The sequence below is a fragment of the Mustela putorius genome, unplaced genomic scaffold (genome assembly GCF_011764305.1).
Source record: "Mustela putorius furo isolate JIRA1106 unplaced genomic scaffold, ASM1176430v1.1 tig00003870_pilon_pilon_pilon, whole genome shotgun sequence".
Lineage (NCBI taxonomy): Eukaryota > Metazoa > Chordata > Mammalia > Carnivora > Mustelidae > Mustela > Mustela putorius.
In genome coordinates, this window is record NW_025422022.1 from 10800036 (window position 1) to 10817216 (window position 17181).

At 45.3% G+C, this 17181-nt stretch overlaps 1 protein-coding gene across 2 annotated transcripts in view; it reads right to left on the reverse strand.

Annotated features, from left to right (window-relative positions):
• Positions 1–15417, reverse strand: part of RANBP9 (RAN binding protein 9) — an 88548-nt gene extending 73131 nt beyond the window's left edge. For both annotated transcript variants that reach the window (XM_004753756.3, XM_045066997.1), the window contains exons 1-2: positions 14682–15417; positions 1371–1482 (exon numbers count right to left, since the gene is read on the reverse strand). In XM_004753756.3, the coding sequence (XP_004753813.3) occupies positions 1371–1482; positions 14682–15267 (698 nt within the window). In that variant the 5' untranslated portion in view covers positions 15268–15417. The remainder of the gene's footprint in view (positions 1–1370; positions 1483–14681) is intronic.
• Between the last annotated feature and the right edge of the window lie 1764 nt (positions 15418–17181).

Here is a 17181-nt window from a genome sequence, read left to right on the forward strand (position 1 = left end):
AAAAATGGTTAGAATCGTGTGCCTATTTCAATCTAGGGTCTCTCCACCACTTTATCCTTGACTTCTCTGATTTTAGCTTTGGCTTGATCACCCTGGGACAACTGAGGCAGTTCAATAAAAAGTCATCAATGAATTCCAAGGCTGCACTTTCTACTTTCCATACTGTTGAGGATGAAAATATTCAGCAAATAAAGTAGAGGAATCATCTACTAAACATACTTATTTTTTCAGTTAAACACAGAAGACGCACTAACAGGTTAAATGATTCACTTCAAATCCAGGTCAACTTAATAACTCTTAATTCAACTGGGCCAACTCACCCAGTAAGTTTATCTTGGGAGCTGAACTAATGACTCTATGGATGCTTTAAAGGACCTCTGACACCACAATGAGGTTACCAGGAAATACCATAGGATAAAGTTAGTGATTCTAGGTAATCAATTCTTTTTTTTTAAAGATTATTTATTTATTTATTTATTTGACAGAGAGAGAAATCACAAGCAGGCAGAGAGGCAGGCAGAGAGAGAGAGGGGAAGCAGGCTCCCTGCTGAGCAGAGAGCCCGATGCAGAACTCGATCCCAGGACTCTGGGATCATGACCTGAGCCGAAGGCAGCAGCTTAACCCACTGAGCCACCCAGGCCCCCAGGTAATCAATTCTTAATCAGAAATATGCACCAAAATTCCCAGTGAAGCTTACTCAAGAATGCCTATCTTACCCAAGCTCTGCTTCTGAAAATAGTGATTTAGGAACTTTTAGGGTAAGGCCCACATTATTATCTTTGTTAATAGTCCCGTAAGCGATTCTGATGTACACTCACATACTATACACTGATCCCAAGTTGAAAAGCGATGCTAGATAAGTTGGTTCCAGAATCTACATGGAGTTCTCACCTGGAATTTACACCATATCCTAATCCCTGGGAATCCCCTCCAGCTGAGAGCATACAAACATACTTCCCTGATCTAAACGCAAGAGTCTAAGTGCCACCCCCTGTGAAATACCTATGAATCACCTTTTGGTCTTGGTTAACTAGCTCTGAGAAGATTTAAGTTCTCAGCAGAATTCAGAAAAGGGCAGTGTAAGACAAGGCATGGAAAATGAGTCACTGCCTCTGTTGTTTTAATTCCAGTGCTCCAATTTAATGACAAGCAGACCAAAAAACTTGGTTATTTCACCAACTCAAGTATTAGCTTCAACTAGTATTAAAGCAGGACTGTATCCAACCTGCTGCATTGTGACATTTAGATCCTACTTTACCAACATCTCCGAGACTCCCATTTTCCAATTATAGCATAAATATTATAAATCAAGACAAAAATAACTATCCAAGAACAGCAAACAATTTATCCCACCAAAATGTATACTTACCCATCTCTTCCCTTACTAACAATTTTTACTTCAAAATAATAAATCCCACAGGCTGCTGGAATTGGGTGCGTGGCGCGAACAGACGCTGCGTCCTTTGGGGTTTTGCCATGACCTGCATAGGAAACAGGAAAGAGGAAAAAAAAAATCAAATGAGATATTCAATGAAAATCTAAAACAATTCAGGAAGAAATACAGTTTTTAGAATGGTATCTAGACATTTCTGCTCCTATCAGTACATATAAAGACTCAATGAAACATGTGTCATTACAATGCAATATGCAAAGTAGCCCAGGGTTAGTCATGGGACTCTTGACACTATTACTAGATGAACACACTTTCAGAATCAGAACACATTGAGCCTACCAAACTAGTATTTCAGGGTAGACTATATTTTTAAGAGGAAAAGGATGCATTTGAAGAACATGATGAAAGTGTGATCTTAATTTTATTAGATCCAAATATGCTTATAATTCACATTATTTCCAAGCAACATTCTTTTGTCAAATGGCTTTTTTTTAAAAAAGATTTTATTTATTTATTTGACAGACAGAGATCACAAGTGGGAAGAGAGGCAGGCAGAGAGAGAGAGGAAGGGAAGCAGGGTCCCTGCTGAGCAGAGAGCCCAATGCAGGGTCTGATCCCAGGACCCTGGGATCATGACCTGAGCCGAAGGGAGAGGGCTTTAACCCACTGAGCCACCCAGGCACCCCAAATGGGCTATTTTTTTAAATCAGAAGCATCTATATCATGGGTATATCTTTAAGTGAAATTTCATATAATTAACTAAATTGGCAAAGCAGCTTTCTTACTTTAAGAATTCTCAAGTTTGGGTGGCTCAGTTTGGTTAAGCAACAGCCTTCAGCTCAGGTCATGATCGCGGGTCCTGAGACTGAGCCCCTGCATCAGGCTCCCTGCTCAGCGGGGAGGCTGGTCTGTTTGTCCCTCTCCCTCAGTCCCACCCCCAGGACCCCACTCATGCTCTCTCTTAAATAATTTTTTTTAAATCTTAAAAAAAAAAAAAAAAAAAAAGAATTTAAGTCTGTTCTTGGACATACTTTTATCAGTTCTACACAAAGGCTGATTCAACAAATTTCTTCGGTCAGTTACAGCCTACTAAGAAATATATCTAATCTCTAGCTGTATATTCTTTCTCTCCTTTTAAAGAAAGGAATGCATCATCCTACCGCTGCTGAAATCTTTAGGTAATCTGTCAGACAATGGCTTTTTTTTTTTAAGATTTTTTAAAAATTTATTTATTTGACAGAGAGATATCACAAGTAGGCAGAGAGGCAGGCAGAGAGAGAGGAGGAAGCAGGCTCCCTGCTGAGCAGAGAGCCCGATGCAGGACTCCATCCCAGGACCCTGAGATCATGACCTGAGCCGAAGGCAGCGGCTTAACCCACTGAGCCACCCAGGTGCCCCTGGCTTTTTTTTTTTTTAAAGATTTTTTAAAAATTTATTTATTTGACAGAGAGACATCACAAGTAGGCAGAGAGGCAGGCAGAGAGAGAGAGAGTAGGAAGCAGGCTCCCTGCTGAGCAGAGAGCCCGATGCGGAACTCGATCCCAGGACCCTGAGATTATGACCTGAGCCGAAGGCAGCGGCTTAACCCACTGAGCCACCCAGGCGCCCAGACAATGGCTTTTAAACTTTTTAAAATAGCTATTCTTCAAATTCTGATCCTGAAGGATTTCCTTCGCTCACAATCACCTCCCCTGTCCCTCACCCAAGACACAAATTCGCCTGAAAGTTAGCATATGAACAAAAATCAAGTGAGCAACAGAAAATACATGCCTAAAACCACAGCAGAAGAAAAAAAGTTGAAGTAGCATGTCAGAAAGCACTCAGAGTAAGACAAGTCTGCACAATCCCCAAAATGATTCCATGACAAAAAATACTCTATTATCCATTGTTCCAGTTAAATCTGCTTCGCCCAATACAAACTTAAGTCATTAGTCCTTTAGCAGAAAAATTCCCCTTCTCAAATTTACCACGATTGTTTTAAAACTAAATACCTTCTTTTAAATCAAAAATTGCATCTTAGCTCTACAATAACCATCACACGCCAAGGAGATGCCCTCCTTTCCCATACACTTCACCATATTACATCATTAAACAGCTGCTTACGTTTGCAATGCAAATAAGCACATTTTGACTTGGCCCAAAAGAAACTGAATGAACTCAGCCTCTCCCTTTTATTACCATGAAAACCTGTGTCCCCAGATGTCTTAAGTATATAGGTTATGGGCAAAAGTTCTCAGCCTGGTGACCACTGAGAGGTGATAAAGTTGGTTAGGAAGATTAAAAACAAGAGTAGCAATATACAGATGCCCCCCCCCAAATTGCTTTTAACATATGGAGGTAACCGATTTACACTGAGCTAAGCAGAAGAAAAAAAAAATAGCATATATCTGCAAAATTTGACACAGGTCCCTTCTTAAAAACAGACATCTAAACTGTAAATATGTGGGGCTCCTGGATGGCTCAAGTCAAAATCCCAGAGTCCTGGGATGAAGCCCTGCATCGGGCTCCCTGCTCAGCAAAGAGCCTGCTTCTCCCTTTCCCTCTCCCTCTGTCCGCTGCTCCCCCTGCTTGTGCTCTGTCAAATAAATAAATAACATCTTTAAAAAAACAAAGTTTAGAAAATATGTGTTCAAATAATTGAGTTGCTTGGGAAATGGTCGGGCAAACTAAATTCATTTAAAAATTTTAGACAGTTAAAAAAATATATAAAGAAAACCCTGATTAACCCTGGAATCCTAAATCAACTAGCTTTTATTTTGGTTTTGGTTTTTCTGGAAGGGAAGTGACCAAAACTTTTAGGGATAAAGTAGTCCTAAGGTATTCTTAACAATGATGATGATGATGATGATAACAGTTACCATATATTTATGCTATGTGAAAGGCACCGCTCCAAGAGTACTATATTTGTTCACCTGTTTAGCACTCAAAACAACTTCAGAAATAGGTACTACTTATTATTAAGGGAAGATGAAGAGACTCGCCCAAGGTCATAATGTTGTGTGAGAATTCCAAACCAGGATTTGTGCTGAGATTTTAATGCAAGAAGTCCAATCCAGAGCAACTGAACCCACAGGAAGGACCCAGTTACGATGAGCATTCTGGGATCACTTCACTTGTTTTCCTATCTCCTATTCTTGCTACTTGTATGGGAAAAGAGAAGAAGAAAATTAGTATTTGAGGGTAAACTCTCTCTCGAAGAATTAAGTGCTTTTGTATAGATTTTTCTCATTCAGCATCTGTGAAATGGGTTTTAACGTCATTTTATTTTTTTTAATTAACCTCATTTTAAAGAGAGAAAACTCTTACAGATGTTATATAACTTGCCCTGAATTAGTAAATCATGCATTAAATCCATACATGAATTAAACTGCCCTACACTTTCCCCTCATGCAAAAATTACTATCAACAACTACATAATCCTTAATCTTCAAGGTTCTATTATACTCACTATGCTCTACTTAGACACTGGAAAAATGTCATAAAGGTTAAAAGATTTGTTTCATTTTTAAATTAAATTTAAATGTAAAGACCTAGGAAAAAGCTGAGATGTCAGATTAAAAGCATTCATACTCTTGGGTAAGACTAGTAATGTCAGAGTGAAGGGCCTATTTCTAATAATGTTCATCAGCAGGAAGCTTATCACCTTGAATTCTGTGACAACCAGAAAACAACCTCACACTACCAAAGTATAAACTGTTAAAACTACGAAGTCTTCAATGTTAAGTATTTTCTATGTAGTTCAAAAAGAAAATACATTTATTGCTTCAAAGCTCGAAGACCAGCAAGACCCCCTCTTTCATTTCACAACCTGTCGATTCCTTGTAAATGGAAGGAACGGGTTTGAATGAAGCTCACCTCCAACCCCCGCCTCCACTCTCCAATATGCAGTTCCAGTTGCCTTTCTGGAAATCTAACTCAGTCTTCCTTGTACCTCTATTCCCCCATACAACTAAAATTCCTTAACAGTCTCCCATTCAGCCAAGGAAAACCCTGCTGATCAGGTCGTCAGTACTTTCCACCACCTTCCTGAACCTGCCACACTGGCCTGACCCTGTTCTTTGCCCCAACTCTTCCCCACACCAAACTGGAAAGTGCTATACCCTTCCTCCTTACCTGGTTATGTCCTGCTCATCCATTTGCTCTTAGCTCACGTCTTTCTTCCTCACTGACTCTTGCTCTAATCTCTCTGACTTGTTCAGCCTCCTTTATATATGACCTCACAGCAACACGTATCTGTCCCATACAACATTACCACACTTCCCAATTATTTGTGATTATCTTGCTGCTCACATTTCAATTCCTGGGCCTCTTTACTCCCACTGACTTCCTAGTCTAATCATTCCTTCCTGAAGCCACACTCTGGACCCTGACATCACCTGAAACTACTCTACCTCTGAAAGAGTAAATTCTAATGAAATCTGTTCTGCTACAAAAAGCATTTCTTGAATACAAATTAACTCACATGTACTTGATAAACACAGAAATGACGTCAGCATAATAAAGAAGTCATTTAGTTCCTAACACAGCTTTTCCCGGTACACCAACGAAGTGAAGGGAAAAACCTAGCAACACACAAAAAACCCTAAGTCAAAAACCTGGGGCACCTCCACAAGTGCATTCCTAGTGTCCAAAGTTCAGTGCCTTCAGGAACTGCTACACCTGCCACTGTATTAAGCCATCTGGGGAACATTCAAGCCCAATACTGATCAAAACGTACTAAGATATCTCCTCTTTGTTTTTATCAGCATGGACCGTCTCTTGCATGTTTACTTTCTACTCTGTGTTAGAACTCAATACTACTTTACTTTGCTGCTCTAAGTAGCCACAGCGAAGCGTCTCACCCGGCCCCTCTGGCGCGCCTGTGATACGGTTTTCCTCTGTTTGCTACTTTCAGGCCCCAGAAGACCCTGGAGGCTCATGGCGCCTGCTTCCTGCCCCAGTCCTAGAAGCCGCCATTTCTGCCATCATCCATTTCTCCAGCATCTGGCTACTAAGCATGCTCCTTGTGACTGGGGTGTCACTGCTTCTGGGCTTTCTCATTGATAAGAGCAAGAAATGTATGTATGTATACTAAACCCCTGCGTGTGTGTGTCTACATTTCTACACGTAACCGTCCATGTTTGTATTAGACCAGACATGAGGTTCCCGCTAAGGTCTCCAACTTTATTACCACACCGATCATTCTAACATTCGCTCTCTGCTTACCTATAAAATTCCACCCCAGTGATAAGAAACTCAGCTCCCACCACCCACCATCCATTTAATTGTTTGATTCCAGTATACATGTATAGTAACAGCATCTGAATTGTTAATTCATATCCCCATGGGATACAACTTTATCAGTAAGTTTGGTTTCTCTTACTTTTAGTTTTATAGACTACTGATTTCCAAAGTTACCTGTGTCAGCACTCTTCCCCCTCTTCTCTGATGCTGTTTCTTATATTTGAAATACAGACAGTTTTATCACATTCTGCATTTTATCCTGGGATTTGCCCCCCAAATGATTTTTTTAATTTACATACATTAAAGTTCACTCTATATGGCTGAAAACTTCTGTGGGTTTTAAATATATGGTGTGATGGGGCGCCTGGGTGCCTCAGTGGGTTAAAGCCTCTGCCTTCAGCTCAGGTCATGATCCCAGGGTTCTGGGACCGAGCCCCGCATCGGGCTCTCTGCTCAGCGGAGAGTCTGCTTCCTTTCCTCTCTGCCTGCCTCTCTGCCTACTTATGATCTCTATGTCAAATAAATAAATAAAATCTTAAATAAATACATGGTGTGATGTATCCACTAGCAGAGCATCATACAAAATACTTTCACTGCCCTAAAATCCCCTGTGCACTGCCTATCCCTCCCCTAAGCCCCTGACAACCACTCTTTTTTACTATCTCTATCGTTTTGCCTTTTCCAGAATATCAGGTAACTGAAATGATACAGTATATAATCTTTTCAGACTGTCTTCTTTCACTTAGCAATATATGCCCTGGAGATCCACAGGTGTCTTTGCAGGGACAGACAGCTCATTTCCTTATATTGCTGAATAATACTCTATTGTATGGATATATCACAGCTCCTCCATTCACCTACTCAAGGACCTGAGGCTGCTGCTTATTTGGGGTAATTATGAGAGAAGTCGCTATGGACATCCACATGCGGGTTTTCCTGTGGGCCTAAGTTTTCACATCAGCCCGGTAGGAGCTCAGCTGCTGGTAAAAGTATGTTTAGCTTTGTCAAAAACTGCCGAACCACCTTCCAGAGCAGCCGCATCACCTCGAGCTCCCACTGGCCGCGCACCAGCAACGGGCCTTGTCAGGTTTTCGTCAGGCTTTAGCCATTCTAACAGCTGAAGTCTGTACGCCTTTCCTCTTTGTCTGAAGGGGGGGGGGGGGGGTGTGGGCCGAAAAGGGCTAAACCCTGAATCAGATATTTATTTCTGATTAAACAGCTGTCAAGCACTTACATCTCTAAGAAGGAAGCCCAAGGCCAGGGCTTAAGGCTCTAAAGGATCAGCAGCCTGGGATGCTGGCCACAAATGCCAGTGCAAACTGAACCCGATTTTTCCCGTAAGACCCATTACTTTGAGCGCCCAATTCTGTGGAACATGTAGGAGTTCGTTTTCCCAGGAACACGTTTTTGGCACTGGGGCTGAAATGCCTGTATCTTCCTCTAGGACACAACTCCCTATCCCCTCCCCTTTCTAAACACTTCGCTTCCACACTTCCTCTTGAACGTCAAGAGAACTCCCATTCCCTGAACGCTTTTTCCCCTCTTCCCGTTTTCCTCTTCCAGTAGAGGGTCCACGGTGATCACTTAAGAGCTCTCAAATATCCTTGATACTTCTCTCACATGCCTACCCTCCCACCACAGGCAGGCAGCAAAACCACAGCCTTAGAGCAATAGTAGACTCCGCCTTCCCTACTCTTGGCTGGGGCGGCTGCCCTCTCCCAAACAAAATCCAAGTCTTGCAACAGCCACCACTACGAAGCACTGTTCTCGGCTGGGCTCTGCCAGTGCTGTCAACCGCACACTGAGAAACCCCTCGTTGGCTACTGCCCCATTCCCCTCCAGGGAGGGCTACACGTTCTCATCACTCACGCGAAGCTTCAGCCCCGAACTCGGATAAGTGAGCACACGGCCACACCGACTTTATCACATAACGGGACTCCGCTGCTGTCTACGGCCCTGGTCCACTCCTCACTCTCCTATTACAAAGCGGTCAGTGTCCATAGGCATCTTCACCTCTTCCCCAGCTCCAGAGGAGTCACGTGTCCTCCGCTCTTCTTCAGGACTGCCCTGTGCTCCAGAACAGCTCCCCCCCTCCAAGCCAGCACTGTCGGCCTCCTAAGCTTTTCTTCACCCTTCCCTTCTTCACTTTCCTTCCCCCTCCATCTCTCAATCTGTACCGGCAGTGTCCCCAAAATAGCCACTTTCCACAAAATCCTACGTGCCTTGGTGCTATAAACCATAGTCAATAATGCACTGGGCTTCGTAGTGAGCATAATTAACCTTTGTTTTTTTTTGGAACGTTAAGGTAACAAAAGCAAGTACTATTACTATTAATTTTATTTGCCAGAAGCTATGTTACATTCTGTACACATTCACTGGGACTCTGTGCATCAGACTAACACGACACTCTCATCCAACTTAATGTCACTTCAGTTTCACCCACACCGCTGAGCTAAAACGAGACTTACTTAGAAATGATACAACAGTTTCTAACACAGTACTTTCCAAAGGGGTTTTTATGGATAATTTTGATTCTGTGGATCTTCATCGTCTTTGCTGACACTAGAAAGTAATCACCAGGCACAACCTAATTCCAATATCACCCATTTAAACCAACAACAACAACAATCCTGCCTTAACCTTCATCCTCATGAGGTCTCCCTCCGCCTCTATTTCTCAAGACTAATCTGTATTCGCTATCCCCTCTGCCCGATCTCCACTACTGACTCTGATCTTTGCCCCATCACTAAATTCAGACTGCTCTTCTAAGGTCACAATGCTCTAATTTCCAAATCCAGTGGAAAAATTTCTCTGCTCGGCTCACTAAACCGATCTGTTGCATTTGACACTAAAGGTCACTTCCTCATTTCTGATACTCTGCTCAGCTTCTGTGATACTACACTCTTCTGCTGTCCAGGTACCTCTTAACGAATGCTTCTTGGACTCTCCCCAGTCTTTAAATGCTGGCCTCGCTCAGCTCAGGGCTCCATCTGTGGCCCACGGCTCTTCTCACGTTACCTTCTCTCTCTCTCTCATACCCTCTCCTTGAGTTTCAGCCACCAACTAGAGGTAACTCCCAAATCAGTCGTGACCTAGACCCCTCCCCACAAGCAGGGCAATTATGGTATGTGCCCACCCTTCCTACAAGAAACGGCCTCACAGGCTACCCCTACCAGAAGAAGCAGGGCCCAGACTCTCCTTGTGCCAGGAGGGCACTCTGTATTTCATAACTACCCTTAACAACCCCAAAGCCGATCCAACACAGGTTAACAGCCGACACCAAGGCCACCAGTCCAACACCACAGCATGTAATGAAAAGCTCTGCCCAACTAAGAATGATGGCAATTAGCTTATCCCATCTGTTAAGTCCCTCAGGAATCTGGAATAGGAAGGAAAAGGATAAACCAGTCAGGAGGGAAAAGAGAATTAAACAACCAGAAACTACAGCGGAGTCACTTCAGCACTAGAATCAAGTGAAAAGTCATGAACTCCAGCCGCTGCAACACTTGGGGCCACCTAACTCCGAAAGATCTGTTCCTGTTCCTTCTGGAAGGCTTCTCCAGGTTCTTCTGGTTTCTGTGAAGTCAGGTCATATGGCTGAGATTCCCATTCCTACACATCTCCAAATACACTGTAATACTTCCTTGCAATTATTCTTTGATTCACGGTTCACTGCAAGAAACTCACAGAGCTGGAAACCCAAATGTCACCCTTGGTTTCTCTCTCCACCACTCCATCAACTCCTATCAGTGTCACTTGAAAACATCACAAATACGTCTGCTCTGCTCCACCCCACCACTGACCGGGTTCAGGTCCTCATTTCCTACAGAGACTTCTCAATGAGTTTGCTAGTTTCAGCCTTGTACTCCTTAAATCCATCTTCCAATTAGTTGTATAATATGACAAAAATGAAAATATGAACCAGTCACTTCCTATTTAAAATGCTTTGATGATTCCTCCTGTCCTACAGAATAAGATCTAAGCTCGATAAAACATTCTGAAGGCCTCTCTCAATCTTTTCCCAGCTGCTACTTGTCACACACTCTTAAATTCCAACACTCCAAAACTGCTTATAGATCCAAACATATACAGTAGTTCTCACCTCTTAAGCTTTTAGTTATGCATTTTCACATATAATGCCTAGCCCCTCCCCCCCTCTCCTACATCCTCCTCATCTAGCGGGCTCAACGCTGGCCTCAGCTCTCCCAAAAGCTGGCCCTGACTCACCAACTTCATCACTTCCAGCATCAGCCAGGGGTCGATGCCCCTCCTGTCTTCCAGAGAACTCTTCCCTCACTACGCTTGTGTGTTTTACCTACTTTGAACTCTCTGAATTCAAAGATAGTATCTTATCACCTTTGCATGGCCAGAACCTGGCACAAAGTAAACATTCACTAAAAGCTTGTGGAATAAATACATGGAGAGCAAGGCATGTACACAAACTGTCCAGCAGACTACTTGCCCTACAGCAACAGCTCCATGAATTACCATCACCACTACTTTTCCATAAATGTGATTATTAGATTTACGTAATTCTTGCAACTACCAACTACCATTTTTGGAGATAAATTCCCCATAATAGTGGCAGAGATCGCAGGGAAAAGTTCGGTTTGGTTTTTCAATTCCTTGATTTTAAGGAACCTTTTTATATCGTTCCCCATAATTCCTAAAAAACGTTTGTGTTGGTAGGCAAGCAAATATCAGGATATTTGTTTAACCTTAAGAAGTGCGAAAAAGTCAGTAAGTGATTCAAGAAGTATCAAAGGCCTGACGACTGGTGATACTGGAAGGGATGGGAGTGGGGAGCACAAGAAATGCCAGCTATCTGGTTAGATGCCATTAATAATGCTTCAATTAAAAGTGCAATTCACTAGTTCATGGCTACCTATCATTTCCAACTTTCACTTCTCTGTTTGTTTCCTGTAAGCTGCCCTAAATCAGTAGAATCAAGGCACCTGGACTTCTCCATTACCAAAAATTAAAACTCAATACAAAATGAGATAGGCAATACTCTATGGTAGGGAAGAGCACTAAATTTAGAGTTGGTGAAAATTAGTTTCCAACCCTGGCTTACTTGCGACTGGGAAAAATCTAACCCTCAGGTGCTCCCACTTTCTCACATCTCAAATGAGAATTCCACCATCTTGTCCAAATCCGCTAACACGTTTGTGTATATTAAAAAGCTTTGTAAAGTATCCAAATGTGATAACTTCACAAATAGAAAAATGCAATCTGTAACTGAAACATTTAGGACTAATTGAATCCATGGTCATATGTATTAAAATGCTTTAAGTTGGAATAAAGTCCTCATTATAACTAAGTCTAAACTTGTCGCATTTGTACTTATTCGAAGCTGACAATTTTCAAAAAAAAAAAAAGGGGCTATGCCTGAGTATTTCAACAGTTGGTGTGTGACTGCTAAGCAAAAGGTCTTCTTAAAAATTTTAACATAGAGTATACACACCCTGCTCTTCCTCTGCAATCCAATCAACTTTGACTGCATGTCTGGCATTGTTTAACATTAATCCCTTCGAATCATTTAAGGAACCATATGGCTTCCCAAAACAGCAATTCCAACTTAGAAGAATAACATCTTTAAAAACCAAGCATGTTCAGAGCAAAAGAAACCAAGAGACTTCTATTTCAAAGGTAAGAACAATCCTTACCATTATGGAAAATAATCATCAATCTTTTCAAACTCTGTAACATGCAAAAACATTTTATGAACAGTAGTTTTAATGTTAAAAATGTCTGAAAATGCTGAGGCAAAAATCAAAGTGGCACTATGAAATGTTAAAATTCACTCTTATTTTATGACTTCAAAGTTTTATTCTCCACTACCTATGACACTTCCCCTTTGCTCCCTTCCCCTATTACTGGGACAGAGTTGCCCAGTACTTTGGTGTGGTCCACTCAGAAGGCACACAGAACAACAGGAAAAAAAAAAAAACCCACACACATTAAAATAACAAGACAGGAGGAAGAGACAGTAGAGGGGGGGTGGGGGGAGAAGAGTGTTTGTGACAAGGGGGAAGGGAGAGACAAAGGGTAGATAGAAGAAAGGGAGAGAAAAGAAAAAAGATAACAAAATCTGTTCTTCCAGAAGTAATGCTTCATGTTTATAAAGCAGTGAAATTTCCAGAAAGTGAATCTTAGTATTACACAACAAAAAGTAATAAAGAGGCCAACAGGAAAAATAATGAGAGGCAGCAGCGTCATAAATATTCCAAACTCCAACCAATTCCTCATAATCATGAACTTTTCTCTCATCCAAATCATAATTTTATGTAAAATGAGTTAATGAAACTAATCAAGGCATGTTACAGTGCTAAGAAAAAAAAAAAAAAACTCACAAAACCGAGATCTCACGAAAATTCAGAGCTGGAAATTTCCTTACCATCCAGCTCAACTCTCTCATGTCTCAGAGGAAGAAACTGAGGCCCCGTCCTGTAACACGCCTAAAATCACAGATGACTGCAGGACTCAGAAAAGCTAGAATTCTTTGTTCAAAAAATTTCCATACCTTTTGCCTCTGATTTTATAAGCTTATTATTAACCATCGACCGTAAATTTAAGATAAAGTTTCGTCAAGTCTAACAAAAAGCCTTCCGGTAGCCAGATAAGAAGTAAACACTTCATAGCACAGCACTGTTCACACAAATTGGAACACAAAATCAATTAACAACCTCCACAGAGTCTTAACAAAATGTCCTAACTTAAGAGAAAACAAAGGTCATTTTAGACCATTTAGATTAAGAAACAAAATATTTAAAACTGAAAGTACTCCTCTGGATCTATGGCTAAAAAGCAGGAATATTCCACAAGGCCTATTTTTGTGCGTGATTCTTTCCAGCCAAATCATTTGGTAGATTCTGTCGCCATTCGCCTTTCTAATTAAATAGCACTTATTTATCAAGGTTCTTCTCATATTTTAGTCTTGCATGCTTTAAGAATTTAACCACAAGAACTGTTTACATCCTCTAAGTCCCTGTCACTAGGATCTGATTAAGACCCTTCCTTTGTAGCCAATCAAAAGGAGGCTGCTTTGAATGTAAAAGCTCCTGCTTCAGGTTTGGGGCCTAAAAACTGGATGTGGCTCCAGACAGACTGATAAATCAGACTGATTTTGTTTTCTCCCAGACAAGTAAACTTGACACATGCTATTATTTTGGGCTACATTTCAAAAATTCTCAAAGCAATTTATAATTTTATATAAAACTCATCTGTTTAAAGCTTTGCTTTAACAGAGGAGAGGTAGGTGAGACCAACACAAGCCTAAGGCTGCTTTTTGTTTTTGTTTTTAACTGCAGGTGTAAAACATAAGCCAATTTTCTTTAAAATGCTCTGCAACATTTTAAGAGACCCGTTTCCAACCAGACTTCATATAACACCAGCACGTAAATACAGGGCATTTCCAATCAGCAGTGGTAGGTTTCTGCTCCCCTAAAAAAAACACCTACTTCTGAGGTTCACCTGTTCTCCTCCCAGTTGCTCTGAGTAAGAAACACTGATGCCAAACTTGGGGCCCTTGTCCTTTTGTCCCCCCAGACAATCTCTGGCCTGATTTTGGACAAAATCCTCCACTGATTACCCCTCCCCCTATATATCCCTGCTCTCCCTTAATTAGAAATCATACCTCAGAATCGTGCCTCTGTTCCCCCTACGGAAGAAGAGAACGCCTGACCCACCGCCACCTGGAGAACAATGTAACCCAACTCCGGGTCCATAGATTCCTCTAGCCGAGCCCTAAGATTTATCTTCAGGGGAAATCAGAAAGCGAGTTATGTCCTGTCATCCTGGATTCCCTCAAGGTGTCCTCCTCCTGGCCTAGGATTACCAGCTCCATTACACCTAGGGGCATTCTACTCACCTGCTTTCCCCAAGAACCTGGCCCCTGGCCCCGCGACCCCGGTCCCACCCTCGCAGCAGCGGAACGGGCGGCGAGTCACCTCGGAGGGCACGGGGCCCCGGGCGGGAGGGGGTCGGGGGCGGGTCGAGAGTCGGCGGCGGCGGGACACGTCGGGTCAGTGGCCCCACTCCCACCGCACGACACACGCCCAGTACCTTTGTAGTGCACCCGCAGGTTGTTCTGAGAGAGGCCGATGTAGCTGAACTTGTCCTTCGGGCTCCAGGACCGCGGCAGCGGCGTCTCCTGCTCGTCCACGGCCGGGTAGAGGCGCTTCAGCCGCCGCTGCAGCTCCTTCTCCTGCTCGTTCAGGGCCGAGTCCCCGTGCGGGAAGGGGGCCGCGGCGCTGCTGCCCGCCGCCAGGGTTGCGGCCGGGCCGCCTCCGGCCGGGCCGGGGCCCGCGGCGAGGCCCGGGGGCGCTGGGGGCGCGGTGGCGGGGGCGGCCGCCGAGGCAGGCGGCGGGGGTGGCGGGGGCGGCGGCGGCGGGGCCGCGGTGGCGGGGGGCGGCGGCGGCGGCGGCGGGTGGAGGAGCAGGGCGGCCGCCGCGGCCCCCAAGCCGCCGCCGCCGCCCGCGCCGCCGCCGGGCGAGCCGGCCGGAGAGGAGCCGGCGCTGACGGCCGGGGGCGCCGGCAGGACGATTCCGGAGACGGGGGCCACGGCCGCCGGCGGTGGCGGCGGCAGCTGCTGCTGCTGCTGCTGTTGTTGTTGCGGCGGCGGCGGCGGCGGCGGCTGCTGCCCGGACATCCCGGCCGCGACTCAGCCTGCGGCCACCTCCACCTCTTCTCTCCTTCCTCCTCTGCTTCCCGGGGGCGCTGTCGCTGCGGCCGCCGGCACCAGGCGCCCAGTCCGCCCGCCCCGGAAGCAGGCGGCGGGCCGCGCGCCGAGGGAGAGCGCGACGGTTGGGGGGCTCGGAGACAGGGGGAAGCGGGCGGCGGGCCGGGAGAGGCCCCGAGAGAACGTTGGCCGGGGTGCGGGCGCGGGCCCGGGACGAGGCGCCGAGGGCGGGGGCGAGGCGGGAGCGCGGGCGCAGAAGGCGCGGTGGCGGCCGCGGCGGCCGCTGCTCTCGCGGCTGTTTCCCGGCGGGCGGGCCGGGCCGGCGCGAGACGCTGCGCGCGGGCGGCGCTGGGCGAGGGGGCGGGACGGAGGCGCGAGGGGCGGGGGCAGCGCGGGCGGCGGGGGGCGGGTCCGCGGGGGTCCCGGCGCGCGGGCCGCGGCGGCGGGGAGGGGGGCGAGGCGCGCGGCCGGAGCGGCGGAGCGCAACTCCGGGGCGGGGCGTGAGGCTGCCGGCGCGGGGTCCCTCCGCCTGTCCCCGCCTCCTCCGGCGAGCCCGCCGCTGCCCCCCCCAGCCCCCGCCTCCGGCCGCCCGCCCGGGCCCTCCCGGGAGAATCTCCTCCTACTTTACTTCTTTTTGTTGTCGTCGCCCCACCTCCTCCTTCCCCGCCGCGGTAGGGTTCCCGCTGGAGCGGCGGTGCTGCTTCTCGCCCAGGCGAAAGTAATCGAGCCCGGCTGGGGCCGCCGCGAGCCCGGCCCGCGGGCGCCCGGGACGGACGGAGCAGCTCGGCTCCGGGGGCCCGACGCAGACCCGGAGGTGAGCGGTCCCGAGAGCGCCCACGGGCTGCCCGGGCGCCGCTTAGCCGCGCTTGCCCCGGAGTAGGTTCCCTTTCGCCGCCTCCCTCTCTTGATTTCGCACCGAACTTAATACCCTGACATTTATCATATGGGGACAGGAAACCATTTCTGAAGGCAAAGTCTCCCACTTAAAATAGTGGTCATTCTATTAATTAATTTTATGAGGACTTAAAGTGAACTTGGTGTGGTAGAAGGTGCCACAGGAATACTAATAAAGACTGGCATATCTTCAAAGAGCAGGAACATAAACTGTATGAATACAAGATTGTGGTGTGCATTTAAGAAAGGGCTTCCAGAGACGTCAAAACATTTTATAGACTCATTAATTTCATAACAGACCTCTTTGTTAGGTAGCAAAGAACTAGGCACATTTTTAAAACAAGGAAATATTCACCGAGGTCAGCAGAGTCAAAAATAGGACTTCCTACTTTGCAATTCCCAATAGAGTGCTTCGCTTGGTCGACTAATTTGGCACAATTTGCCAAGTGTTGCTCTCTGACCTATCCTAGCATTACTATTTTGCTTTCACCACTTCCCTTTGTTTGGGTCATCCTTTCCTTAGCTGGCAAAATCGATCTTAACGCGTGTAAACTACATGCTATAAATTCTGCTATTTTGTTTGCTTCCAAAGATCCTGTGATGGTAATTGGCCAAATAAGCAAGGAATGAATGGTTTGTTGAATAGAGAATTATTTATTTTGTCTTGAAGAGGCTAGGTAAATGATGATTTAATTGAAGGCCCCTAATGTGTGGCCAGAACTAATAAAGTCATTCAGTCTAATTTCTCCCTCAATTACCCAGACAACTCGATGCCCTGGTGTTCTTTAATAAAAATACCCGATAATGCTAACCTATTGTTTGGTGACTTTTTTTCCAAGCCACTGCTCTTTAAATTACATGATGCCATTGTATTTAAATTGTTCTAAAACTTTCTTTTATATTACAGTAACAATGAGTTAAGTGTAAGCCAACTCCTTTTAAATATCAGCTAATCAAGGTTGAATTAATGGGCTCCAAGCCTCATCAAAC